At 52.0% G+C, this 26,872-nt stretch overlaps 8 protein-coding genes across 8 annotated transcripts; 5 read left to right on the top strand and 3 right to left on the bottom strand.

The window, feature by feature from the left end:
• Positions 1-1,854: 1,854 nt before the first annotated feature.
• BKA58DRAFT_88511 (uncharacterized protein) lies at positions 1,855-2,787 on the top strand. The gene is made up of 2 exons (XM_046176114.1): positions 1,855-2,421; positions 2,476-2,787. The coding sequence occupies exons 1-2, from the start codon at positions 1,951-1,953 to the stop codon at positions 2,656-2,658; spliced, it is 654 nt and encodes a 217-aa protein (XP_046028920.1). The 5' UTR covers positions 1,855-1,950; the 3' UTR covers positions 2,659-2,787.
• Positions 2,788-3,728: 941 nt separating this feature from the next.
• BKA58DRAFT_353991 (glycosyltransferase like family 2-domain-containing protein) lies at positions 3,729-5,408 on the bottom strand (the record flags this gene model as incomplete). The annotated part of the gene is made up of 2 exons (XM_046168608.1): positions 3,729-4,391; positions 4,464-5,408. The coding sequence occupies 2 exons, from the start codon at positions 5,406-5,408 to the stop codon at positions 3,729-3,731; spliced, it is 1,608 nt and encodes a 535-aa protein (XP_046028919.1).
• A 2,807-nt stretch (positions 5,409-8,215) lies between these two features.
• On the top strand, positions 8,216-9,411 carry BKA58DRAFT_308770 (mixed-linked glucanase precursor; the record flags this gene model as incomplete). Its single annotated transcript, XM_046167217.1, has 4 exons — positions 8,216-8,426; positions 8,478-8,703; positions 8,776-9,313; positions 9,370-9,411. The coding sequence occupies 4 exons, from the start codon at positions 8,216-8,218 to the stop codon at positions 9,409-9,411; spliced, it is 1,017 nt and encodes a 338-aa protein (XP_046028918.1).
• A 201-nt stretch (positions 9,412-9,612) lies between these two features.
• On the bottom strand, positions 9,613-12,155 carry BKA58DRAFT_309844 (uncharacterized protein; the record flags this gene model as incomplete). Its single annotated transcript, XM_046167268.1, has 2 exons — positions 9,613-11,090; positions 11,888-12,155. Coding segments are annotated over 2 exons (1,746 nt in total), but the record flags the coding sequence as incomplete, so codon positions are not given.
• A 442-nt stretch (positions 12,156-12,597) lies between these two features.
• BKA58DRAFT_88490 (uncharacterized protein) lies at positions 12,598-13,962 on the top strand. The gene has a single exon (XM_046176113.1). It carries the CDS (start codon positions 12,746-12,748, stop codon positions 13,799-13,801), a length of 1,056 nt encoding a protein of 351 aa, XP_046028916.1. The 5' UTR covers positions 12,598-12,745; the 3' UTR covers positions 13,802-13,962.
• Positions 13,963-15,161: 1,199 nt separating this feature from the next.
• On the top strand, positions 15,162-19,045 carry BKA58DRAFT_88433 (uncharacterized protein). The gene has a single exon (XM_046176111.1). The coding sequence runs from the start codon at positions 15,652-15,654 to the stop codon at positions 18,751-18,753; it is 3,102 nt and encodes a 1,033-aa protein (XP_046028915.1). The 5' UTR covers positions 15,162-15,651; the 3' UTR covers positions 18,754-19,045.
• On the bottom strand, positions 19,033-19,915 carry BKA58DRAFT_88441 (uncharacterized protein). Its single transcript, XM_046176112.1, has one exon. It carries the CDS (start codon positions 19,736-19,738, stop codon positions 19,337-19,339), a length of 402 nt encoding a protein of 133 aa, XP_046028914.1. The 5' UTR covers positions 19,739-19,915; the 3' UTR covers positions 19,033-19,336.
• Positions 19,916-21,563: 1,648 nt separating this feature from the next.
• Positions 21,564-25,951, top strand: BKA58DRAFT_435797 (uncharacterized protein; the record flags this gene model as incomplete). The annotated part of the gene is made up of 4 exons (XM_046173370.1): positions 21,564-21,684; positions 21,744-22,111; positions 22,162-22,417; positions 23,040-25,951. The coding sequence occupies 4 exons, from the start codon at positions 21,564-21,566 to the stop codon at positions 25,949-25,951; spliced, it is 3,657 nt and encodes a 1,218-aa protein (XP_046028913.1).
• Between the last annotated feature and the right edge of the window lie 921 nt (positions 25,952-26,872).

Here is a 26,872-nt window from a genome sequence, read left to right as displayed (position 1 = left end):
AAAAGCGTGCCACTTGGCCAGTTGAGACTACTTTAGTTGCAGAGGCTACTCTTGTCAAGCAGTCCTTGCGACCCACGCTCTCAACGCGGTAGTGAAGCCGTGTGTTTTGACAGGGCATGAATCCCCAAAGTAGTATGTGGCTGACTCACATCAGTACAGCGAGCGATCGTGGTTGCAAAATGCAAGGCCAGAACCTATTTGGGTTCTGCGGCAGGATTATGATTCGAGCCTCGCGGGATGTTCAAATTCAGTGTACGCAATCGATTTAGTTATGCGCCCACTCCAAAACCGCAATCAAGCCATGCATGAGCCAGCCAGACAGCATGTTCTGGGGCTGTGACTGCGCACTGCCGCAGATCCGTACGCAGGCAGGTAAACGAATTTGCCCATGCTGACTGTTCAGAATCAGTAGCCAGAGTGAACATGAACACATGCTGCAGCATCTGGAGAGCGTGTTGAGAACGCACAAGAGTATAGGAAGCCGCACCGCCACAAATTGTTGCGATGGCCAGAACCTCCATCGCACGGCATTGACCCTGCTTGTCTAGGGTGCTTGGGTATGGGCATGCGGGACTCAGCGATGAGAAGGGCCGACACGAGACAAGCTATAGCGTAAAGGGCCTGTTTCGCGAAGATCCTGGTCGACCTCTTGTTGTGTGTTGCACACTCAACTCCGAACAATAATTGACAAGGTGGTGATTGTGCCCGCGTGTATGCAAGACGTGTTTCATTTTCTGTTCATGGTGTTCGAAGGCATATATCCTATTGGTGTGCGGACAGGTCTGCAGAGGCTTTGGCGACTCCCGGAATATTGACAAGCGATTCCCGTCGAAGGATAAGCGCGGAGAGGCTTTCCATCGCTACCACCAGCTTCCAAACGTACGATTACCCCCAAATGGCACGGCGGGTTGATGTGGGTTTGGAATAGTCAATACACCGTTTAGATCTGGAGCCGAGACTGCGATGGCGCGACGTTTTCTTGCATCGTTAACTAGCCACGCGATATACTCCAGGGCGTTTCCTCCTTAGTCTTACTTTCTTCGCTTGTATCAACACATGATTTGATCAAGGTTGAAGCAATCCTTCGCCCGTAATGGGGTGCGGTGCTAGATTCACTCAATGGTATACCCGCTTCTGGAAGGCCACACAGACGTGCAACAGCAACAAGCCATGGGCAGACACTTGGAACGCCCAAAGCCACTGCGACGGGTGATCAGCACAGGATTACTTGCTACTGAGTACCAATAGTTCGGAACCCTAGTTAAGATATCACGATCTTATGGTTCCATGCCGTGCGAACGATGCTAGAACGAATGACAAGTCTTTAATCCTCGGTGGGCTGTAATAATGCTTGACTGATAGCGCTGTGCGCCATTGTGCACCAAGTCGTGCGAGCTCGGGAGACAAATTTGGGCTCGTTACGATCGTACACCTCGCATTGCGAGTTCACAGTTCCGAGGAGAAGACTGCGAGTGTGGGCGGCATGGCCCGTTACAGGGCCTAAAGCGCCATGTTGATTATGCTCTGCCGCCGCCGGCCGGGCTCACCGTGAGGGAGTAGCAAGGCGTGAGAGATGATTCGTTGGTGTCGGTCTCGCCTATGCACGCGCGACCCCGCAAGCAAGCCACAAACCCAATCAGGAGGGTGAAAACACCGGCCAGATGGTTGATCATCCTTCCCGCGCACCGTGAGCCGTACCACGCTGTGTTAGGACGCGAGACACATGACGGCCCGAAAACAAACAAGGATGCGGAGTAAACGTACGAGGAGTTCTGCTGTCGCTGCCGGCGCATGCTTTTCTCGTCACCCATGCGAGTGTCCAGACCGTGGCTTCGGCTGATAGATTGCCTTTCACGAGCAGAGCCTCATGATCATCGCAACCCTGCTGCAGCATGCGCATGGCTGGATCCCGCTCTTTCAGGCCTCTGAGTGTCAGGGCTGGTACTGGAGATGGCCTCACAGTGCGAAGAAGCGGTAATTGCCGGATTTCTCAAGAAAGTCGGGACTGGAAGAGAGCTGACCACGTATCTTCTTTCTTCAACTGAAGCGCCCATGATACAGTATGTTGTTCTTGAGTGCGCCCTATCGTCGGCTCGCGCAACGGAGCCCGCTAATCGTGTCGCTGGGCTCGACTGTGACTGCTATCCAGGAAGCACGGTTACGGTACCAGAAGGTTTTGCTTGCCTGGCGCCGCCCCGTATCTGCAGGCTGAAGCGGCTGCCTCATGGTGCACATGGGCGCCCTAGGCTGGCGAATTTCCGCCGCCGCAGTGGGGTTGAGGGGGTTGAGAAGGCCAAGGCCGAGCAAACCCTGACCAAAAGTAATCAGACCACCTTGCATCTAAGCAAAAGCAATTCTGCACTGCGAGGGGGACTTGCGGGACCACGAGATAGCAGAGCTAAGCTATCCTTCATCGACACGGTACGTTGCTGGAGGACGCGAGGGCGAAGGACTTGATTGGCGCCAACCTTGGAGTCCTCCTTTAGTACGCTGACACGTTCTGGCCCCCATTGTTCGCCAACCCCAGTCCTGCAGGAGACCATCAAACCAAGCGACATTCACTTCCACATGCGCGCGCGATCCCACAAGGTGATGAAGAGTCTTAGTTGTGAGGGTCCAGGGTGTCTGCACCTGGACCGATATCGACCTCCTTGGTGATCCGGCATACGATATCTGAATGTCTGCTCGCCGACCACTCTATAGACCCTCGCTCATAAGGGTACTATTTCGAGAGCGGTTGTCCTCTGAGTGTGGCTTTGGATCGGCAGGATCAGCGGGATCGAAGGATGTGCTGCGCGTGTTGCTGCCCTCCTAGGGCACAACATATCGACCAGTGCGTTAATGTTCCATGCGGAGTATATGAAGACGTATGTAATGTAGGAGGAACATAGAAGAGATGTAGTTGAAGTAGAGTTGATGTGGAGCGAAGGGTCCCAACACGTCGGGTCGGCTTCAGCTCTGGTGGAGGAAGGTACGAATGAGGCAATTGCGCCTAGTGCTCGAAGGCCGTTTTTCATCGAGGCTACGGAGACTATTCTGCCGACACTGCTCGTATCGTATAGTGGTCGAGTTTTGTTTGCGCACGCTTTTGCTGTGAGAGATGAGGTACCTGCCGACCTCACCGGGTATGACGTATTTGATGGGCCCACACAAAATCTTAGCTTCCAAACAGTCCTGACAACCACGAAGTGTCAGCAGCATGTATTAACGAGAGGTCTCATACTACGTTCAGAAATACCAATGCGCCGGGCCATCGTTCCAGTCCTTCTAAGATCTCATTGTATTGCGACAATGGTTGCGTCGCATTTGTACTCCCGAGCCCGAGCGGGGAGCTGTGATCTTTCGCAGCAATCACTTAGCAGCACGTCACCAGGATGATCATCCTTCAAACTTCGAGATGTTCCGAAGTGTAGTATGTTGTTCGCAACATGGAGTCAAGGCATAAGTGTCTAAGTAGTGAAAACGGGTTGAATGTTCCTATCTAGGTAATGTCTACACATTCCAACTAAGGCTATCAACGCTGAACGACTCCGTATCAAAGCCTGGGTATCTAAAACAAAAAAACGCCCATTGAAACGGAAAGAAATGTCGTCTGACCGTCGAATACGTTATGAATAGACGAATACATTGCACCGACCTCCGTAATGACGTTGATGGATGAGTACGGAGGCGCAACCTCGGAAGGGTTGGCTTACACCGGTAGCCTTCAATCTGGCAGATTGACTAATTCAACTAGGAACAAGTCCTGCCACACTTCCTGCCACACTTCCTGCCACACTTCCTGCCACACTTCCTGCCACACTTCCTGCCACTTCTTCTGCCTTTTTCACGTTCCTTCCAGACCACTCGTTATTCCAGCAACTCAGCGCTGTATAAATTTTGATCCAAGAATGGTAGTATATGAACAAGGGGTACGCCGGGATGATGAAGTACAGGAAGAAGTCCAGAGGGTGTTCAAAGAACCATCGCCAAGTTTTAATGAGCTTAGTCGCCCATATAGCCAAGATCAGATAGACAAGTCGTGCGCTGCCATTCGAGGAGTCCTGATATAGTCCAGATCGCAGGAAGGCAAAGATTACCAAACCATCCCATAAGACCGCGAAGTTGTACATCCACGGGAAGTACACTGTCCAGACTCCGATGGGCCATTTCCACCAGATGGTCCGATCGTTGAAGAGCGCAATAGGATTCTGACGGAAAGTTGTACGGCTCCAGCGTTCACATTGATTCAAATACTTGAATATCTTGACGCCTCCTAATATCGTGGTCATGGTTGCTTCGGGCGAAGACTGAACCTTAACATTCCATCCACGATTGATCACCCACCGTGTGATAAAGTTGTCATCGTCCGCGAGTAGGGGCCCGACACCTTTTTCGGAGAAGCCTTTTCCCTTCAACCAAGCAAGTGGACAGCCTGCAAATGGTACGTACCATTTGCTCAATGCTGTTGCCCACTTGAACACCCGCTCCAATACGTACTCGTTCTCGAACGCCGTTTGAAAATTTTCGTTGTTCAATATCTCGGTTCGTACGGCAAGGGTACGAGCGGATATGGCGAACACGCTGCCATCAGCAGTATTTGATGCCCGAATCTCGTAGCTATGACGGTCAAGATACTGCGCGCCGATGGTGTTCCACAGACCGGCATGATACCAGTTTAGCCAGAACTCAATGCGGCTCATCCCCTTGTGTTCGTCATCGGTGTGAGAAGGGCGTCTGTATTCCACTCGCTTGTGCGTACCCACGATCCCGACACGTGGATCGTTAAAGGCCGGCAGAATTGCTCGCAAAAAGTGTGGGTGCCAGATAGCGGTGTCATCGACCATGAGGATGATCTTTGTTTTCACATCCTTGATAGCTTCATAAGTCTGCTTGCGCTTGTTCGACTCATTGATGAATATACAGTTGACTTCCGTGGGTATCTCGGGGATCCGGCCCTCTCCTAGGCCATAGCTCTTTTGATATCTGGTTATGTCTCCGTCGAAATCTTTGAACACTTCGCGAAGTTTTGTTTTGACGTCATCTCGGGCTCCTGAATTGTTCGCCGAAAAGATGACTCGCGCTGGTCTGTTCCAAAAGATGGCTGCAACCACCTCCTCAAACACTGGGTTATCTTTAGGGCCGACTGTCGGTACAATAACCGTGCAATCTTTCCAGTTGAACTTTAGATCTCGATCAGACGGCACTTCTGCTAGCTTGTATCGAGTATAGAAGAATTGGGTAACGATAGCGCGCCAGTATCGAAAGACTACCAAGGCCGAGAACCAAAGGAGACCCTTGTCCTTGACCGACATGCTCTTGTTGATCGTAACATGGAGAAGTAACATCGGTACGATATGGACGAGGTTCCATAATACATTGGGCTTTTCACCGGGCGTGTTCTTTCGATTTGACTTCTCGTCTCTCATCGTGAAGTTGACTATCCAGAAAGACCAGCCACCTAGTAATATGAGGTTGAGCAAGCTATAGGGATGCCACCACGATGAGTTTGAACCAACATTCGGCTTGTTTTCCAGCATCAAAAGCCATGAAACCCAACCCGTAGATATGGTACCGAAGATGGCGGCAAGTTTGTGCATATTCTCTGTAGCATTCGTATCTGTAGACGTGGGTGGGCTGGGAGAAGCCGTTTCACTCGTAAGGTCCGCATTCGGAGACGTATGTGGATCCAGTGAGGCCATCTTGTGTGTAATACGGTAGTGATTCTGCTTGATGTTTCTCTCTGGTTGCGTTCTGCTGTTGTGCGAGAAATGAACTCCGGCAGAAATTCGTTCATATAGTCCAAAAGAGTCATTGTACCACCAGAGGTAATGAGTGAAAGTTGAGGGCCATGGCGGTTGATGGGTCCATCACAGCGCCCTCAGTGACTGTCATGATGAATCCTCTCCGCAGGTGCAACAGACTGTACCATCACAAGGCTGAGAACGGTGTGACTGGCATCGATAGTCATCTATGTGAGTGTACACTGCACAAGATTTTGGCAGTGAAAAAATCGAGACTTCCGATTCTACTCGAGGTCTCGTATCTTGGATGGCTTCTTGCATCGGTGAATTTCTTCTGGTATATTAGGGTTTACGGAATTCTATGACTCGATAGCGGATTTGATGTAGTGCATCTGTCAGCCAAAACGTCTATTAGATTGCGTGTTCGCTATGTAATACGCGAGTGTTGAGCGGCCAAGATGATTTACGGAGCTTTGAGCTACGATGTGTAGACCATAACAAGATACTCATGAGAGACGTGACTGTCCCATTCGCCGCAAGACTACCTGGGTAAGCACAGATATGATCGTCCTTACAAGTCATCCAACACCTGGGCGTCGTCCGCTTAGATCGCAACAGTGGCACGTCTCTCAAGTGTGAGTAGGAACACTACTGCATAGATGCTATGAATGAGTGAACACACGGCGCATCTAAAGAGTATTCTTATTATGAATGACTACTGCGGCATATCTGTACAGAAATCAAAGCATCGCGGGCCTGGTCATAAGCTTGGCTTTAGATCTTTTTGCATGTATACGCTTCACTGAGATTGATCCGCTCTTTTTAGCCTTCGTTACCTAGTTCGATGTGAAATATGGCTGTCAGAAGATTCGCGCATATACCCTTTCTGCAATTATCATAGCACAGTACCTATGGTGACTGGACATTTGCGCAAAGACGGCCGGATACTTATCGCAACCACCAGTGAGACCCGCCTTCACGTATTCCGATAGATATAAGTGGAGTCCATACCTTCAGCAGACGACTCATTGAATATGATCAGAAGCATGAATAGGTATATCACCGCGGGAAGGTTATAGTATTTCTTTGTTCCATCGAGCCATGCGTATAGACCTCCCGCTTCCCAGTATAGTGCGATATATACATACCAACAGCAGTGATATCAGCACGCTTGACTCCTAGATTTCATCAGGATTGCTCAGATAGCAGCGTAGCTCTAGCTTTGGCGATGAGATCTACTTCACGTGCAGATCCTGACGACGGCTTCTATGCTTACGGGAAAGCCGCTCCCACACTCGCGGCCGCAACCGACCATGGGATTCAGCAGCTTTTTCTGCTCACAGAGAGCAATTATACTTCTCTTCAGGCTAATTTGGTCGTTCTTGGCTCACGAGCAGGTAGTCAACAAGTCCGTTGAGCGGTGAAGGACTGTTGCAGGAGATCAGAGGACCAGGCGCTTCGCACTTTTAGTCGACCCAAGCAGTGCTACGTGAAACCACGCGAGCTCCCCACATGCGATGATAATTCGGGGTCGAGACTCAGACACCGATGAACCTGCCATAGAAGGCACTTGTGTGGCGTGGGAGCAAGCCAGTGTGACCTCCAACATCAGATGCCTCGTCCATGGGGGAGAAACCTTGCGGGGTCTGTACCACGACACACGAAAAGCTCATCTAAATCTCGTCCTTACCGTCCACAAGTCGACCTTTTTCTTGTCCCGAGACTCTCTAGAATGTTTCTAGTTCTGGAATGCAGACGTGGTCGGGCAAGACAGGCAATCGCGGGGTGAAAGCGCTATTCCCGAAAGAACCTCGGGAAGGTATGTCGACGCACCACGTGAACGTCTGGAGAAGGGAAATAGTGAGCTTGGCCATACCCGACTCCTTTTCACACGCATTTCTGTTTGTCACATTTCACATCTCCATGTTACTGTTCTCCTGTTCTGCTGTCGCTTTGCGATGCGGTCCGCGGGAACAAGACCAGTTTGATGACATGGCGATGGCTCTCCACCACTCACGAGCCACAGAAGCCGTTTACCAGCAAAACTACTGAAACCGCCAAACAACCAGCGAGTCTAACCGCCACTACTCCTACCACGAGGCTACAAGTGTCTAGACTCCCATCATGCGGCACGTCCACGTTTTCTGGGGTCAATTTCGAACTGCTCGACTAGGCGAATTACCCGCGAACCGCTCGAACCTTGCGCATTCGTCCTTACAAGTGCTGCAACATCGCGAGGCTTTTGTCCCTAATCTGATTATCGCGCCCAATGGTATCTGTATACAGCGAGCCAACAGGTCATGCAATCTCCAACGAGGATCCCCCTCTGTTAAGTGCAGCCGACCTAGATGCATCTTTGACGGTGAGCAAGGGGTATGGGAGCATGCGCATCTTGGTTGCGACAAAGATGCGCATGGCTATAAGTATATCACCGAATCCCGGCTTTGATGTCTATCTGTACGACAATATATCCTGATCACACATACGATACCATGTCTCTCAAATCTCTCCTTATATCGCTCCCTATTCTGTGGCGTGGTGCCACCGCATTACCAGCCGGGCCTGGCTTTTGGGCTAACGGTTCATCCTATGTCTACTCTTCAGACGATATTCATGCCTCGGCTGCATACAATCTCATCGACACGTACGATGCCAGTAACTGGGTGAACAAGTTCGACGTCCAGGATATTGGTGATCCGACACGTACGTGCAGTGGCGATACATTCAAGTCACTCGATTCTAACAAGCATCTAGATGGTTTCGTAGACTACGTCAACGGGCAACAAGCTCAACAGCTTGGCTTGTTGAAGACGCAAAACGGTCAGGTCTACATGGGTGTAGACTCCACAACGCACCTTGACCCCAACGGTCCTGGTCGGAAGAGTGTACGCGTGCAGAGCAAGACAGCCTACAACCGCGCGCTTGTGATCGCAGACTTTGCACATGTGCCTGGTAGCGCATGTGGCTCGTGGCCTGCCTTGTAAGTTTCTTGCCCCCTCAAACTCCCATGTTCCATCTTCCCCACTGTGCAAGACTGACAATGAACTCACAGTTGGATGGTCGGTCCCAACTGGCCAAACCAAGGCGAGATCGACATCTACGAAGGCGTTCACAAGGCCCCCACCAACCAAGTAACCCTTCACACCTCACCCGGCTGCAACCCAGGGATCGGCTCAGGTGGCGAGACAGGAAGCCGTATTGGTGGAGACTGCGGTGCTGGCGGCGGCTTCAACGGCTGCGGTATCTCAGCCAATAACCCTGTCACCTACGGTTCCCAATTCAACGCCAACGGTGGTGGTGTATACGCCACACTATGGACAGACGGTGGTATCAAGGTGTGGTACTTTGCCACTCGCAACATTCCAGCAAACATCCGGAGCGGAAACCCCGATCCAGCAACCTGGGGTACACCGATCGCGAACTTCGGTGGAGGATGTGATTACAATGCCAGATTCAGGGACTTGAACATCGTATTCGATATCACCTTCTGTGGAGACTGGGCGGGTGGTGTTTGGGGCTCGAACTCTTGCTCCCAGCTTAACCCCAGTTGCAACGCTTACGTGGCGAACCAGCCCCAAGCCTTTGGCGATGTAAGTCTTCCTCATAGTTGGCTGCTCATGGAAGACTAGATGCTGACATTGGCTAGACGTACTGGCTCATCAACTCCGTCAAGGTTTACAGCGTCTAAATACTCATGAACCCGCTGCCTTCCCATCCTCCATGTTCTTCTTTATGGCCACCCCATTCGTTCAATGTATATACCTTTGCTTCGTGTTTTCTATTTGCTTCGCAGGATCTGGGATCTCGGACAATCGCTCTATACCACTTTCGTCTTTACTCAGCCTACCATACTTGTAAATATCTACCTTCTGTCAGATATCCCATAGTTTTACTGCGCATCAATAGCTTGCTTCAACGCTTCAACTTCGCCTTTATGCCACTCAGTGACTTTACCCTGCCACTTCTCGCCCTTGCCGCCTCCTTTAGCCGTGCTTACAACCTCCCTCACCTTCGCCGCCATCTTCTCTACCAAATCAGGTTTGCCGAACACGACGATGGATCCAGAGCTATTGACCTCGCCCGAACACAAGACCACAACAGCCTCTCGCTCTTTTACGATGTCCTTGATTTCGAAGAGTACGAGGTTGATAAAGTCAAGACCATCTGTGGCGCGATGCATAAATACCGTGTCGTGGCTTTGAAGGTAGTTCTTTATGCGATCACCCTCGAATGTTGCTATCTCAGCTAGCAATTTCTTCTCTTTCTTCTGCCCTTCAGAAATTTGGTCGCTCATTTTCTGTACTCGTGCCGTAACATCCGCAGGTGCCGAACCAGATGACAACGACACAGCGATGGAGCGAAGACCACTTATCGACTCCGTCGCCATCTTGATTGCGCGATCGCCAGCCGTAAAGAAGAGCCGACAGTTGGTGCCTCGTACCGACTGCATGTGGTGAAGCAGAATGACATTGATGTGAGATGAGTTCTGCAAATGCGTCCCGCAACAGGCGTTGTAGTCCATATCTCCGATCTTGATAAATCGGACAACACCCTTCTCTTTATCGTAGTCTTCAGGCAGACTATCGCTTGCTTTGCCCTCTGGTGTTTCCACAGTGATCGGCATGCTCTCCCTGATCTTGGTGTTGCAGTCCTTCTGGATGGTTTGGAGTTCCTCTTCCGATGGCTTCCGTGGTAGTTCCACGTAGTTCATTTCTCCGGGCTGGCCCATACTCCAGCCGAGTGTAGGTAAGTCCATAGAGTCCATGACAGCCGAGAGGAGATGTTGGCCAGTGTGCTGTTGCATTAGGTCCCAGCGGCGGGCGAAATCGACGGTTTGACGGACTGGTGTCCCAAGCTCAAGGGCCGTTGGAGAGAAGTGAATACAGCGTAGGCCGTGGCGTTGGATACTTTTTATTGGAACTTCTTCCTTCTTTTCGCCCTTCAGTATTGTGAGAACGCCGTGATCAGTATGCTGGCCGCCGCCCTCCGGAAATAGCACTGAGTCCGCAAGCTCGATAAGCCAAGTCCTGCCGGATGCTGCGTCCCCGTTCTCAAGACCTTTGGTGGGGTCTGTGGACTTCTTGGTTTTTGACTTTCCGTTCTGTTGTGAGGACTTTGGTGGTACGTATTCTTCGCAGGATACTACCTCTGTCTCGAGTGTTTGGAGATAAGAATCCTTTTGGCATTGCAAAGCGCCAACAATGGCGGGAGTTGGGGCTGAAGTCACGCCCATCGTGATAAAGCTGTAAGATTGGAACTTGGGTTGAGGATGTTTGATGGATAATTGAATATGACTCGACGTCAAGAGCACCCTGGAGCGAAAGATAGAGAAGCCGAGGGAAATAGTGCGTTTAGTCAGAGCGCTGACTACAGACATGGAATGTCACTGCTTGAAGGGCTTCAAATATGCAGGTATCCGCCCAGATAAAGCATTGGACGTTCAAAGTTCTCTTCTGGCTTCAACGTCGTCACTCAATATAAGGAAGATGCGAATGGGGAGAGTGGCTGTATTGTCGACTAGACCGTAACGGGACTAGTCTTTTCTTCTGTCAGATCAGCGCGCTCCAGGGCTGCCCACCATGATAAAGCTCGGGACTTTACTTCGTCGCGTCGCGCGACGAACACGGCCTCCGAAACCTCATTCTTACTTCTAGATGTATTCATGACGATAGTGAACGCAATGGGAACGATGGCGAGGCCTACACACCCACCGCGTCACGGTTTAGAAGCGATGATGACGTACTCGAAGCCAAAAGTCGCGCAGCTTTCGAAAGGCTTTATTGATCACAACTAATGAACAGACTACTGGCCTCTCTCCTGACAATGTCGCGACCGAAGAAGCCCACGCATGCAGCCGTAACGCGATTCATCGAGACGTTCCTACCGCCGAAGGAAAACGATGTCCAGCGACTGTACCACGCACCGCGAAACCCTCGATACGACCCTGAGACCGCCGTGGTTGAGCAGATTGTATTGAGCGTCACTCCGACACCAGGCGTCTACTCATTGATCGGCTATCCACTGGACGAGAGCACCATTGGCGCAACGACGCTCCTCCCAAGAATATACCCCCGGCCGCCGCGAACACTATGCTTCTTGCATCGGCCTTTCAACCTCGACAGGCGCAGCGTGCGGAAAGGGACACTTGTACTTTCGAGCCATACATCTTTCGATGAAGTGCTGACTGTGGGGCGGAACACGGTGCTGGCTGAACGGCTGGGCATGGCGACGGCGAACTGCCTCTGCGTGCAAGGCTACAAAGGAGATCCAGAGAGAAGGATTGGAATCATTGGTCAGGCCTCTAGACCTCTGCATGCAGTGTTCCGCCAAATACAGGATGAGTTTGGGGCATCGGAGCTTGCGCACGAAGGATCCTCGGACGAGATACACATCATTGCAATCATGAACGCCTTTAACGAGGATGAGGTACACCGCGTGTTGGTAATGGCTCAGGAGTGTGGTTGGATAATGGAGGGTGAAGACGGTGGACACTTGCTTTACCTGACTGGTCAACCCAGAGTCAGTGGCATGGAAGCCGCGAAAGCGTTAGGCATATCTGTAGCCTGTGTAGGACACCGGCAAGCGGAAGATTGGGGCATTCGATTTTTGGGCCAAGAACTGAGGAAAGCGTTCCCTGGGGCACGCGTCGAAGAAGTGTATGAGGAGGAGATTCCCATTGTGAGAGAGAAGAAAGTGTCTGTAACACAAGATACCGCGCCGCAATGAGTCACCTGGCAGATACTTCGAATGAGCCGTCAACTGGTACCGACTGTCTCTTACCCTACATATTTCCGGTCTTTTACCACAAGTGCTGCCCTCATGCTGTTTCTGTGCAAACGGGGAAGTCGCGGTGAGGCGCACCTTCCCGATTTCAAAGACTGTGGCAGCCTCCCGTACTTCAACTTCTCCACGCTGAGCCTCTTCCTCTCCTGCTTCCTCCACACTGTCACTCTGTACCCAATTGTTTGAGCTGCTCTGGTTGGATTTTTAGGGTCTTGGTACTGCAACTGCAGCCTCTCAGGATGCCCTTTCCTTACTTTGACAACATCAGCACCGACTTCACCGGTGTATGGGCGAGCCCCCGAAAGCGAAAGGCCCCACCACCCAGGCAAGACCTCTTAAAATCGCCTCCTTCGAAGCGCAAGTCAAGCGCGCCATCATGCCCTCACTCCGTGACTATTGTCCGAGCCACCAGGCAGCTGTCGGTAGAGAAGGCGCAGTGTTCAATCTGTCTCGAAGAGTACCTTAGCACCCCAGACGGCCGGGAAAATGTGATACCGGTCAAGATTGGGTGTTCTCATATCTTCTGCAGAGAATGCATTGAGACGCACCTCTCTTCGAGTGCGAAGTGTCCACTACCTTGGTGCGATGCGCACCTTCCCTTACGACCAGATACATGCGAGCTATGTGCAGCATGGGAACGGGAGCATGCTGCTACAGGGTCGCTTGTGGTGACAGTACGGGCCATAGAGATGCTCGGTAGTATCAAGGATGCCCTTCGGCAGCTCGCTCAAGACGACAACTTTTACGTACTACCAAAGCAAGCTGAGAAACGGCTCCTCGCGCACGTTCGCACGATCCTGAAGCGATACGAATGGCAATTCCATACGGGCATCGACCTTGCTGAGCTTCTCGATCCTTTCTTGCTCGCCGTCAACATCGAACATGCGCGCCATCACTATGGCCCAGAGCTCAGCGCACCCAAACTCGAGATTACCTACTTCCCACCCCGCGAACACGATCCCGATGACTACACACCTGGGGAAGAACCCTGGATTGCGGCATTCTTCAGGCAATGGGCACTGGACTACGAGAGGGAGAACGGAGAGATGAAGGAGGGCTGGGGCGTCTGGTCTATGAAGGCAGATGATGAGGCAAGTTGGGAATGGCCGTATAAGCGGATACAAGCACACAAGACTGGTGAGAATGGGCATATTGAATACCTTGTCAAATGGGTAGGGCAACGCCACTTGGCGTCTTGGGTCAAGAATGAGCAGTTGGCTGCTGAGGCCCGCGACATATACGACAAGGCGCATGGGGTATCTCATCGCTCGGAGGAGAATCATGGTTGCGATTGAATTTTACCTTTCAGTAACTTGGCATGGCGATGATTTAGCGGGAAGCGTTTGACATCTCTGCTGAACATTCTGTACTTTATCACTTCCAATACTCTAACTATCATATTGATCAAGCTTGGGCATGACGGAAATGATGTCACACTATACGCCTACAAACGAGCCATGTTACACGAACCCCTACCATATACTCTTTGTAGAAGTATACACATTCTTGTCTACTCTTCATCTACACGGGTTCGATGCTGCGTAGGCGGCAGCTAACACCAACTTTAATATGTTCTAGTGCCGTGTTACGCTGCGATGACGCGGTTTTGGCCAGTAATAAGGTTTCCTTTTCCTTCTAGACTCATTGCTCAATGTACTCGAGTCATTGTGCAGCTACTCAGATGTCGTTCCTTCCAGCCGTGAGTCGTTATCGTACAGAAGGACCCTTTTCTTTTTTTTTTAATCGAAGTTGTCTCATCATGATGTCGCACTGAAAGGTATACAACTTGTCCAATTTTCGAGTTCTTTGTCGTAGAATGCAGCGTATAATCTCAGGGTCTGGTATACCCACGTAGCGGATTGGCCGTCTTCTTGTACATTTACGAACATCTCAGTCTGCAACACCTCTGCTGAATACACGGCGTCGTAAATACGACGTATACTGAAATAGCGCCTTCATCTTGTCGACTCACAAGCGCGCTGAGGGTGTCTAGCCTCCGATTGGAAAACAATGACGACGGTGCTAAAGGCCGAGAAGCAACGTTTCGGCCCAGTCCGATGCACTACTGGGACGTCTTCGACTACTACACTCACGCTTTCCAAATAGTTCCTTGGGTTCAGCCTCACCGATCATCCGATATGAAGACACCTAGGCGGGCCTGCTAAGCTAACAGCGCCTCTAATATTGAGTAAACGACTCTTGATTTGTCGCCGGCATTCCCTGCGCTAATTTGTTTTGGCGACCGTGCTTAAACGTTGATGAGATACCTTTGCAAGCCTGCAAGCCTCGCTGAGTAAAAGTTTACGGCGCCCTTGTATTCCGAGAATTGCGTGTCGCACATTGATCTTTGCGAATTGCCATTGCTGCCTGTGGCCTCCAGAGGTGCCCAACGGCTTTGCGTCTCGAGTTTCAGCCTATCTTCTCATCTCGGATCCCGCCCCCGCACCCGGCCGCTGCCTGGCTTCTCCTCAAGGGCTGCTACCCGTTTCACACACAAGAACGCCTCCAGCTCTCCAGTGCTGCAGTTACGCTGTACGTTAGAGACGCCCAACATTGTTCCCTTGCTAGCGACCTGCAGGCACCTGAGACTGACGATTCACGCCAAGACCCTAAGCCGCATCCGAGATAGAGCGCTCCACAGAACCTCGCTCAGGCTTGCTGTCATCTCTGTATCGCGCGGGCCCTGAAGTTCAGCAAGACGACGCGTTGTCTTCCTTCTCTGCATACGTCTACCCTTCCCCTGGGTCTCATCTTCCCCGCTCCTAAGTGTGGCCTCCTAAGTGTGGCGCTCACCCTCAAGTAAGATCTGTCTTCCTTTTATAAGCTTGCACCCCTCCCTCACTTTCTTCTCGACGACTTTCAGCCACTGCTGCGTGCAGCCAACATCAACATGTATCCAACTCATGTGCTTGCAAAAGCTGGAATTTTTCCTCTGTACCACCATAAGTCGCATTCGTACCACTGTAGCAAGTCGCACTACCTGCAGCAATATCCTCATACCTCATGTGTAAACATGGCTTTCCCATCTGGGTCAATGAGATTCGCTGGTAGCCCGGGACTGCTGGTAACATAGGAACTTCTCAAAAATCAGGCGATTCTTTCTCTTTCAGTATTACTTTCTTGGATCCTGCATTTCAACGCTAACATGGCATTGCCTCTAGGCCTTTCGTACCCATCCATCGGTTCTAGTACCCAACCATTGGGTGACACCTCTCCGTTTTGGAAAAAGTCTAGAAGATTACACATCAAACAGATCGTATCGAAGAAGAGAAGATCTGTCGACTCCACGGGCTTTTCTTCCAGCGCATATCGCAGGATCCAATCGGAAAACACACCCGAATCCGGTTGTCCTCCGGCCTCGTCGCACGTGCCCATTGTCTATGATCAGATTGCAACACCCGAAAGTCATTGTACGAGTATTGATTTCAGCCCTTCGCAATCGAGTGGCAGTCTCAGCCTCGCTGGCTCTCCATTGCCAAGCGACAGACCCTCCAGCGAATCCAGCGTTTCGCCTCGTCATGTGGAGATTGTGATACCAGATTGGGCTATACCTCTACAAAGATTCTCACCATCTTCTATCAATCCCCCTTTCGATCTTGGTGGATTTCAGCGCGCACCTGCTTCTCCACATATCCCGACCAGAATGGCTAGCCGGACCAACACCCTGAACTCTCAGACATCGGCACCCTATCTATCGAGTCGAAATAACAGCCAGACCAGCTTGCATCATGAAGACGGCCAGGATGGAACATCGTCGACCCGGACCCCTGGTATCTCTCAGTCACCAGCGATGCTTGCAGGCCTTGCGACACCAACGAGTTCAACCGCGGGGTTGTCGGGCTTAGTCTGCAATGTGCATCGCACAACAGGAAGGGAACCGCACCCGCTCGTAGGCGCCACCACTACGATACTAGGCGACAAACTGTATGTTTTCGGCGGCCGTCGACTTTCCCGAACAAGACCGCAGCTTACATCGGACCTGTACGAGCTTGACCTTGTCAAGCGCCATTGGACAAAAGTCGACGCCAAAGGTGACATCCCGCCTCCTCGGTATTTCCACAGTGTCTGTCCGCTTGGCGACACGAAATTGGTTTGTTATGGAGGCATGTCACCTGTAAGTCCGTCTTCTAATCAAGCGACTTCCGTGATACAAGGTGCTCCCGCCGATGCACAACCCGAGGTGGTGGTGATGTCAGACGTTCATATCTACGATGCGCCGACAAAAACGTGGATGCACGTTTCTGCAAGCGATTCTCCACAGGGCCGCTATGCTCACTGCGCGACCATACTTCCCAGCTCGGCCGTCTTCAGTTCGACCGGAGCTGCTGTGACAGCCATACGACACAATCCACCTTCATCGAACCCAAACCAAGGTTCCCTGGGAGTGCAATTGGACGGCGAAGGCGGTGCAGAGATGCTTGTTGTGGGTGGCCAGGACAGTGCCAATCACTACATTGAACAAATCAGCGTGTTCAACCTCCGGAGTCTGAAGTGGACGGAAACAAGCACATTAGGCAGGAGTTGTGGCGCATATCGAAGCGTAGTCGCGCCTCTCACTAGCATTGACCCGAACGATATTGGTGGAGGAACACGACAGGGCAGTGAGGCAAGAACACCGGAAGAACGGGTTCCAAACAAGACTGGCGAATCATCGATGCTAATTTACTCAAACTACAATTTCTTGGATGTCAAGCTCGAGCTGCAAGTACGCCACCCCGATGGTACGCTTTCCGAGAAGCCAATGCACGGCAATTTCTCGCCGCCAGGTCTCCGCTTTCCGAACGGTGGTGTTATCAACAACCACTTTGTGGTGAGCGGCACATTTCTGACATCGTCGAAGCAAGAGTATGCGCTTTGGGCTCTTGATCTGCGAACGCTAAGTTGGGGACGAATCGAAGCCGGTGGCAACATCTTCAGTCAGGGAAGCTGGAACAGGGGTGTGCTCTGGAACCGTCGGAATTGCTTCGTCATTCTTGGCAACCGTAAGAGGAGCTTGGTCGAAGACTACAATCATCGGCGCATCAATTTTTCGAACATGTGCGTTGTTGAACTAGAAGCATTCGGGCTCTATGACAACCCACGCAAGGTAACGCCTGCGTCAGGGTTCAGCTCTGTCAGCGCACCGCCACAGCATGACAGACTTGATATGCTTGCTGGTGGTCGCACACTATTACCTGCAGCGACCGAGTTAGGTCAAATGGCGTTGGGTATGAAGGAACTTGCCGATATGGATTTCCTTGCTTTGCATGGCGAGCGCATACCCGTTAATTCCCACATCATTGCTCGACGCTGGGGTCCTTATTTCAACCAATTACTCCGCGAGAGTGCCCAAAGCGCTGAGAAAGAAAACGCTGAAGCTGCGACTTTACGGCCTACTGCCACAATGCATCCCTCGAGGAACTCAAGCATTACCATTACACCTTCTATCCGAACGAATTACTCAACAGCGACAACTCTCACCGCCAACACTATAACCCCATCAGAGGCCACAGCTGTGTCAGCGAACTCTTACTCCTCATTAAGCCCGCCAGAGCCTTCATCGCACTCACCATCGCAACGGCCTCGAACATTATTTCTACCTCACACTCATCTTACACTTCAAGCGCTTATACATTTCTTATACACATCATCACTACCACCACATAACTCCGCATTATGCTCACCGCAGATTCTCTGCTCTCTCCTCCAATTAGCGCGACCATACCACATCGATGGTTTATTGGAAGCGATTATCGAACGTCTTCACGTCCTATTGGACAACAGGAATACCGCGGCCATCTTCAATGCTGCAGCCATGGCGGCTGGCGGCGGCTCTGGCATCGCTTTCAAAGGTGTCAACGGTGTATCAGGCACGAACGGGACCACAAATGGATTATCCAACTCAGTTTCGAGTAACAACAGTACAGTCGCGGATGTGGAACGGAGTCTGGATGCCGGTCTGCGCGTACTCCGCGTCAACACAGATGTAGATCGGAACCACGACGACGAGGTCAGTTCAGCGGCTTCTGAATCCACGTCGGCGTCGGCCTCGGATAGCGGTTTCGGAGATGGAAGTGGCATTGAAGATAGGGAGACCTGGAATGGCGAAATGAGCGCGGTGGTAGGGCTCCAAAAGCGAGGACTGCGGGGCCTGATGGAGGGTCGCAGGATTAGGGAAATGGGAAGAGGAAGAGATAGAAGCAGAGACGATGGTGGTCCCATGGGTAACGGTGACGGGGTAGGCCTTGGCTTACAAGGTGCTTCATGAAGACAAGAAATGGAGAGGGGAGGCAAGAATAGTCATCTACATAGCAAAAGGAGGTTGGTAGAGACTGGCGTTGGTTGCTTCTTCGATGGGAAATATTCATGATGATATGGGAAATTTAGGGTCGTGATACAGGTGAATCAATATGATAAGTACTATGGTATCTATGCTTCCGTGCCAATCTCGTTTCAGCTTCATGTTCATGTCCTCGATTACTTCTCCTGGGCGCGTTGATGCGCTGGCCCTTTTTACATTATATGCGTAGCTGTGGCTGTCTGAAAGGACTGACAAAGAGCGGGACCCGGTCTTGTCGCTCTCGTAGTCTCGGAGCTGTCGTCCTAATTCTGGTATAGCTGAGAAATCCTAGTTGGAGTGAAAGATCCTCGTGTGCCAACTGCTGATACTATTGGCTTCGAAGACTCGATGTGAAATTCGACATTTTCCTGGAGCAGAGCATAGTTCGTGCTTTGCTCAATCTGAGGAGTAGCAACGCGATGAGTTGGGCAAGTCGTGACCTTGGAAGAGTGTCTCTCTCAGTCATGTTTCAAACACAACGGACGTCCTCTTTCGCGTTTGTTCAACGCTCTCAATGGCCCACCCTAGCAGCCTCAGGCACCCTCGGCATATAAGGCGGCGGCGCCTCAGTCGAACTCCTTCCACCCCAACTCTCCGCCTTCCCACCAATCACCCTTCCAGACGGTAACCGCACTGTCGCTACCCCATCCTCACTCCTCAACACCCTCATTCCACTCCCTGGTCCGCCATTCACACGTAAAGCGCGCTCTTGATTGTGCTTTTGACTGCGGCTACGCACGTATACTAGGCTGAGGACGACGCCGACGAAAGCGCCGACGAAGATGATGATAACGAGAAGGATGGTACGGTGGGTGTTGCACGAAGAATCGTAGGTGGTTTCGCAGTAGTCTGAGCGTTTTTGGTGGTGTGGGGACGGTCTGAGGACTGACGAGTGGAGGGAGTGTGGTGCCATCGTTTGATATCAATGGTATGTGGATGCGTGTAGTGTAAAGGATGTACCAGATGCAGACCCCATACACACAGTAATAATCGTGTCTATCGCACGTAAAAGTCTTGATATGAACAAAACCCCCAAAGCGCGAACCCACTCCCTACATATCCCTTTTCCTGCCCACTCCTCCCAGTCAATCAACTCCCTCCACATACGCAACTAACAACAAACCACCATCTCCGCCTGAAGGCGCAGCAAGCAGCCTCACACGACCTGTCCATCTGCCAGGTTCCCGCTTACTTTGGCACAGCGCCTCAATAAACCTGAGAGAGACATATCTGCGCCGTGCCTTGCCTCAGGCGTCTAATCGCAGTTTCAGCATAGGCGTTTTCGTTGGATGCTGGCTTTGCGGAGGGTGAGTTGCATGCACTGCCCCGCGGCGTTGGGCCTTGAGGGCAGCCTCACCGGGCGGTTTCTAGCGCGTGTGCGAGCGAGGCGCTGTAGGTAGGTATGCGCGCAGCGGAGGCTTTCAGTGACATTGTTATCGAGATGGACGGGCACAATGGGGTATTTCGGCGGACAAAAGGCGTTGTTGGAACAATGCGTGCGGGATGCAGCTGAGCCGGCCGGCATGCCTGAAGCCCACGACGCCATCCTTTCGAGCGCACAGCGGCTGTCGTTTTGGCGACCATCACGCAGCGCGCACATCTCTTTGATAATTCCGCCCGCGGCGTTGCTATACTCCAGAGTCGCTTATCAACTTCCGTTCTCAATCGTTGACGTTTCAACTGCACTGTGAATGTTGTTGGGCGGCGCTTCGAGACACAAAACTGTGCCGTGCGGGGGGCTTAGCTGTGCCCTCTTCGCGCAACATCGACCAGAACGTTAGGCATCGTGCAATCGTGTGATTGCGCAATTGTGCCTAGGCGGCCTACAAGGCGGTTGCTGAGCGATCAGGCCCAGGGCGGTTTATGACGGAAGGCAGGGCAGGGAGGGCGCAGTTGGGGAGGCTGTCGAAAGTGGAGTCAACACATCGCTTTCGGCACGCATATGGTCAGGACGGCGAATGGACGCGAACGCTCATGGAATGAAAGCACGTAGTAGTGCCATTTTCGCGTTCATGGTAAGTTTGTCTTATGACCGGGCAGTTGGACACGGCTTTGAGGCTCTCTCAGATCGGTGGAGAAAGCCATCACCGCCTTCTCGGAGTCTGCACACAAACAGTCCATGGTTGCGTCTGCAGCTAGATCCGTGATATAACAAGCTCATATAGTAGCATACATTGTTGCCTTGATAGATACACCAGCGAACTGGTGGTGTCCGAAACAGCTACGACTGACTTGGACTGTGCACTCAAACGCGTGTGTTAAACTTCACGCGCACCATGGACCTTCATGTCCCGAGCCCGAACTGGATACACTTGCCTCGAGGCCGAACACCCTACTGGCCCAGGGTCCACGCCACGCTGGTCGACGTGGGTGACGTTCCAAAAAGTTCAGTTGGGATCCCCCGCGGGGACCTTTCGGTATCCCCGATTAGGCAATCCATAGAAGATGCCGGGAGGCTTCCCCGCAAACAGAGCATCGCGGTCTTCCACAATCGTCCAATGCATGCTGTGGAGGAAGACAGTCCGAGGCCAGACCTATACCAAGAGAGTCCGGTGACCAGATATCCGCCTGGAGCCGGTTTAAAAGTCCACAATGGCCCCGGCTTGCGTAGAATTGACGAACCGATCTCGCATTTCTTCTTGTGTATAAATACCCTTCCGCGAGCGACGTCGTTTATGCATACTCACAAATACGTTCCTTCTCTTGTCGTATATCCCTGAAATTCAATGATACAAACCATGCCTGCTACTCAAGGACTTCCAGAGTTCAGCCTAGCGGGAAAGGTAGTGCTGGTATCGGGCGCTGCTCGAGGACTCGGTCTGACACAAGCCGAAGCGTTGCTGGAGGCTGGCGCACGAGGTATGCATCTGCATATGTCAAGAGTAACCAGAAGAACCTGAACTAACATGCGCCTGCAGTATATGCACTTGACAGACTCGAAGAACCCTCAGCCGACTTTGCGCCAATTGCCGAGAAAGCAAAGAAAGAATACGGAACCTCGCTCGAGTACCGCCAAATAGATGTTCGGGATGTGAAGAAGCTCCACGCGATTGTGGAGGACATCGCCAACAAGGAAGGCAGGCTGGATGGGTTGATCGCTGCTGCCGGTATTCAACAAGAGACCACTGCGCTGGAGTACACTGCTGAAGATGCGAACCGCATGTTCGAGGTCAACATCACCGGTGTAATGATGACTGCGCAAGCAGCTGCGAAACAGATGATCAAGTTTGGAAGTGGAGGAAGCATCGTGCTCATCGCCAGCATGTCGGGTACTGTCGCAAACAGGGTAGGACGATCCCGACTCCTTGTCATTTCTCATACTAACCAAGTCAACAGGGTCTCATCTGCTCAGCATACAACGCGTCGAAAGCTGGTGTAATACAACTCGCTCGCAACCTCGCATCGGAATGGGGCGAGCACAACATTCGCGTCAACACAATATCGCCAGGGTACATCGTGACGGCAATGGTGGAGGAGCTCTTTAAGAAGTACCCAGAGCGAAGAGACACATGGCCAACGCAGAATATGTTGGGTCGTCTGTCGAAGCCGGAGGAATACCGTGGTGCAGCAGTCTTCCTGTTGAGCGATGCGAGTTCGTTCATGACTGGCGCGGACCTGAGGATGGATGGAGGCCATGCTGCGTGGTAGAGTATATAGTTAATTGCTAATACAAAGTACATTGTTCAAAGCGCTGTTACTTTGGGAACATGTGAAGACATTCTGTCCAATACGCAGCTACGGAAGTCCGTGGGATGATGCTGAGTAAGCCGCGTGGCTGCGATTGTCGCAATGTGGGCAGGAGGCTTGGGAACCCTCGCTTTCGCCAGAGCGCGTTTGATCGTCCTTTCCACGCCATGAAGGCTTCAAACGGGTGACTACAGCACTACCGGTAGGGAACCACCTGCCATGTGCTACTTAACGCCTATTCCATCACATTTACACTGCGGCGTCACCAGCTACCGCTCGTCCAAGACCAAGCATAGTTACGAGCATGACGGCGTCTACACCCTCTACCCTATCCCGCTCTAGGAACGCTGTATTGTTTCTCGCTGGCGTATCGGCTGCATATGCAACATACCTTATTGTCACCAACGTCCAGAGCCCAGGCGCGGGCGATGGCCTCCAGCGCAGCAATGCGGTCCGTAGACGGCGTCCACGAGACCAACCATCGGCACCCTCACTTCCTCTGAACGAACGGGACATACCATTTTTAGGCCCATACGACCTACTTGGTATCCAAGTACCGCTCGACCCTCGCAATCTAGGCACGCCAAGCGAGTTACGCGACACGATCCTGCGCGCGCAGCCAAGCGCCGACAATGAGACGATAGAGCGCCTCACCGAGAGCTTCTACAACGAGTTCCTCGACCGGTTACTAGTCGTACTCTATCCAGACCGAGCTCTGTCCCCGTCGCAGGCAGATGACATCCGAATATGGCTGCATCATCGCAACCCAGATAACGCAGGAGTGGATCGTGCTGCAGTAGCCCGCGCTGCGGCAAGGCATGCGCAGATATTCCCTCCTGGCGACAATCCTGCTCTCGATGACGCTGAGAGCGTCGCAGCTACAGACCTGTCGTTGGGCAGCGACGAGGACGCGGATGATGCTATTGATCCCGAAGGCCAGACCCTCCAGCGCACCTTATATCACATTGCGGAAGATCGCGCAAGATTGGAAGGCGTGATACATCGTGGAATCACATGCAATGGCTGTGACGAGAAGCCCATTCGCGGGACCCGGTGGCACTGCGCCAACTGCCCGGACTTCGATCTGTGCTCCAACTGCGAAGCAACCAACTCGCATCACAAGAACCACATCTTCTACAAGGTCCGCGTACCTGCGCCATATCTGAGTCTACAGAAACAGGAACCGCTCTACCCTGGCAAGCCTCACATGATGAGCCCCTCAATCGACCCGGCCCTCAAGAGACGCCTCGTAGCCGAGACCAAGATGGAAGCAGAGGAGATTGAGGCATTGTGGGACCAATTCACTTGTCTCGCAGGGTCCGAGTGGGCGGGTGATGCAACTGGGGTAGGATGGGCCATCGATCGACGCGACTTCAACCACGCCTTCATCCCTCGCTATAACGGCTTTGTCGCCGCACCGAACCTCGTCTACGATCGCATCTTCGCATACTATGATACGGACAAGAATGGACTCATCGGGTTCGATGAGTGGGTCAAGGGTCTGGACGGAATGCACGACTCTGATGTGGATGTCAAGGCCAGGATAGTCTTTAGTGGATACGACATCGATGAAGATGGCTATATATCGCGCAAGGACATACTACGCATATTCAGAGCATACTATGCCATAGAGAAGGAGGCTACACGAAACTACATCTCAGAGCTGCAGGACGAAGTGACTGTGCGGACAGCTTTGGATACAATTCGCTCTAGCCAGCCACTTGGCGCTGCTTTTCCGCCCCACAATATGGCTGCCTCAAGCACGAGCAACTCTCGCCTACGGCAGAAGCGCGAACAAGACGCGACCATGACTCCGCCGCTGCTTGAGCACAATAGCGATGTGGCAGATCGGGCTGAGATAATAGGGACAGCAGGTATCCATCACGTCGCACCCACCTATACATCGCAAACGCCAGAGGAACAACAGGCGGGCATCGTCACTCAGAGATGGGCTCGCAGGCAATACTACATCGACGAAGAAGAAGGTCTAACGCGGCCCGAAGGGTTTGAGGAATCAGACCCTGATGAGCCAGAGACTGCCGATGGTGCGAACGGAACGACTGAAGCTGTAGACTTAAATGGAGACTGGGCCCGTAACAGGAGCTCACGGTCGTCTTCAAGGGTCCGCTTCCAGGACGACGTGGAGATGGACACACGCTCCAATGCCTCATCATCCAGGCCTGTCGGAGAGCGTTGGGGTGGCTATGAGATACCCGAGCCCGAACAAGATCTTGGCAAAGAGGTGTTATATCAGATTACGCAGCAGGGTTTCAACGAATTGCTTAATCCGCTTTTCCTTGAGAAAGAAGACATGGCTATGGACGCGCATGAGATGCGCAGCGAGCGTCGCGCAAAGGCAGCCGCTATCGACGAGCTGACTATGCACCACTTCACAGAGAGTAAGGCTGCTGTCGAAGCCATTGTTCACGTCGGTGCCTTTCGATACTCTAAGTGCATGATCGACAGATTCTGTCGGGCCCTTAACCATGTACGCCCTATCAAAAGCTTGTTCCGCAACCGTACCGATGATAAGCCATGCACTCAAGAAGAGGCATGCGGAGTGGTCGGAGAACTTTACGACAGTGTGGAAGCGAAAGTGCTCCAATCCGTGAAGGTTTCCAGGCCCACGAATGTTGACAACATGACGATGTGGAACACTTTGTTGATCAGGTCACGGCTTCGAACAGAAGTTGTCAATGCTATCATGGAGTGTATAGACAACAAAGGCTGGCTGATACCACCACTCGTGAATGAAAGTCTGGCTGGTATCTACAGAGATCCTACTATGCCTCAATTCCGGCCGAACTCCTCCAATCTTCCATCTGCAGCGACTCTGCAGGCTGCCTCGAACAGCTCTTCAAATAGTAGTGTCATTTCCGACACTGATACGTCCTCGATAACCTCGGGCGAAGATATTCTGAATCGTTGTTTCTTTATCGCGGCGGGCCACGATGGCCTGGAGCATTATCCTGGGCAAAGATGTGTTGGCGAAACTGATTCGCCGGTACCTCATGGTATGGACTCTTCTGAAGAAGCTCCTCAGCCTGATCCTTCGGCGAAACAGCAAGACAAAGAAGATGATCCTTACACGATCAATTGGCGATGGTACACCGACAATCCAGAGTTCTACTACCTCTTCGCTCAAAACTCTGAGGACGTGGACACATTTCTTTGTGCTCGTATTCCTATCAATCATTCCGCGAGTCCACATAACCCTGAGGCGAATCAACTCAAGCCGTTGCAGCGCTCGATTCGACAGCTCGCTATGGACCCGAGGTCTAGTCTCCATCTCATCATGCTAGCGAGCCTTGAGGCTGTCGAGCAGGAGATCAACGAACGGAAGGGAAGTGGACTGATCAACTTCGAGGAGTTTTTGGAGCATATGAGGCAGGGTAGATTGAAGTTCCTTGAGGCTTGGATGGAATGGGTAAGCATGTGAGCTCGTGAGCAAGAAGATGGGCGTCCCGCTATGTCCACTTCACTCAGACTTCATATGCTTAAAGGGGATTTTGCAATTCCGACACACCTTGACCAGTCGTGCAGATCACTGTGCTGACGATTACATCTAGCCTAGGGCACGAGCTATTCTTGGATTTGACTGAAATCGTTCGTCTAGTTCCTACAACTAACGATTCTCTCATTACAAGTTCACAGCTTGGCCGCTTGCGACTGAGGGGTTAGGCGGGTGTCGATTCTGGTTGGTCAAGGTGGCACTATGACGAGGGATATACATATCCACGTGAGGGGGAGACAAAGAATAACAAGCAGGCGCCAGTAGTTCTAGAAGTAGAGCCATTTAGGCCCCCAAAATACCTAGGCCTTAGGTCTACAAAATAGATGCACCACCAGTCTCGATGTTTTGTCCCGGCTGCTACTCCGATGGGTTTTATTCGCTTCGCTTACCTTAGTCTTCGACCTCAGCTGTATGCGAGCCCGCCCACCAAGCCTCATGCAGCACTGGATATCAAGTTCCACATTGAGCCCGATACACCGTGAAGCCACGGTCCGGTACTGGAAGTGTTCCGTTTTCACCATGACGATAGCAAGCAATCAGCCGATGCATAGCGTAACGATGACTTCCCGCCCGAGCTTCTCCGAAGGTGATCACTCTCTACCTTACGAGCTTCCAGCTGTAGAGGACCGTGTGAATCTGGCAAGATAATCAGTGAAGGAAGGTATCCTTCTTCGTCCATCTTATTGTTTTTCATCCCGGGGTTGCAAAAACGGAAGATGGGCTCAGCGAGTCGGATACTCCAAACCTATGGTACGAAGCCAATATCCTCAAGCCTAGCGTTGGCGTTCGAGGTACTCTAGCGGCATGCATCAGTAGTGATCCCTCAAGAGTATATAAAGTCCTCCA

This window comes from Alternaria rosae (assembly GCF_020736505.1).
Source record: "Alternaria rosae strain MPI-PUGE-AT-0040 chromosome Unknown BKA58scaffold_2, whole genome shotgun sequence".
Taxonomy (NCBI): Eukaryota; Fungi; Ascomycota; class Dothideomycetes; order Pleosporales; family Pleosporaceae; genus Alternaria; species Alternaria rosae.
The sequence above is the reverse complement of the archived record's forward strand: the minus strand, read 5'-3'. Positions and strand labels throughout refer to the sequence as shown.

What these genes read in the sequence shown, in the direction of transcription:
- BKA58DRAFT_88441 (XM_046176112.1), bottom strand. Translation starts at nt 19,738, where the DNA reads ATGGCACCACACTCCCTCCACTCGTCAGTCCTCAGACCGTCCCCACAC.
- BKA58DRAFT_88433 (XM_046176111.1), top strand. Translation starts at nt 15,652, where the DNA reads ATGGCATTGCCTCTAGGCCTTTCGTACCCATCCATCGGTTCTAGTACC.
- BKA58DRAFT_88511 (XM_046176114.1), top strand. Translation starts at nt 1,951, where the DNA reads ATGGCCTCACAGTGCGAAGAAGCGGTAATTGCCGGATTTCTCAAGAAA. An exon ending in AGCTATCCTTCATCGACACG is followed by an intron (nt 2,422 to 2,475) that starts GTACGTTGCTGG and finishes CCAACCTTGGAG; the next exon opens with TCCTCCTTTAGTACGCTGAC.
- BKA58DRAFT_88490 (XM_046176113.1), top strand. Translation starts at nt 12,746, where the DNA reads ATGCCCTTTCCTTACTTTGACAACATCAGCACCGACTTCACCGGTGTA.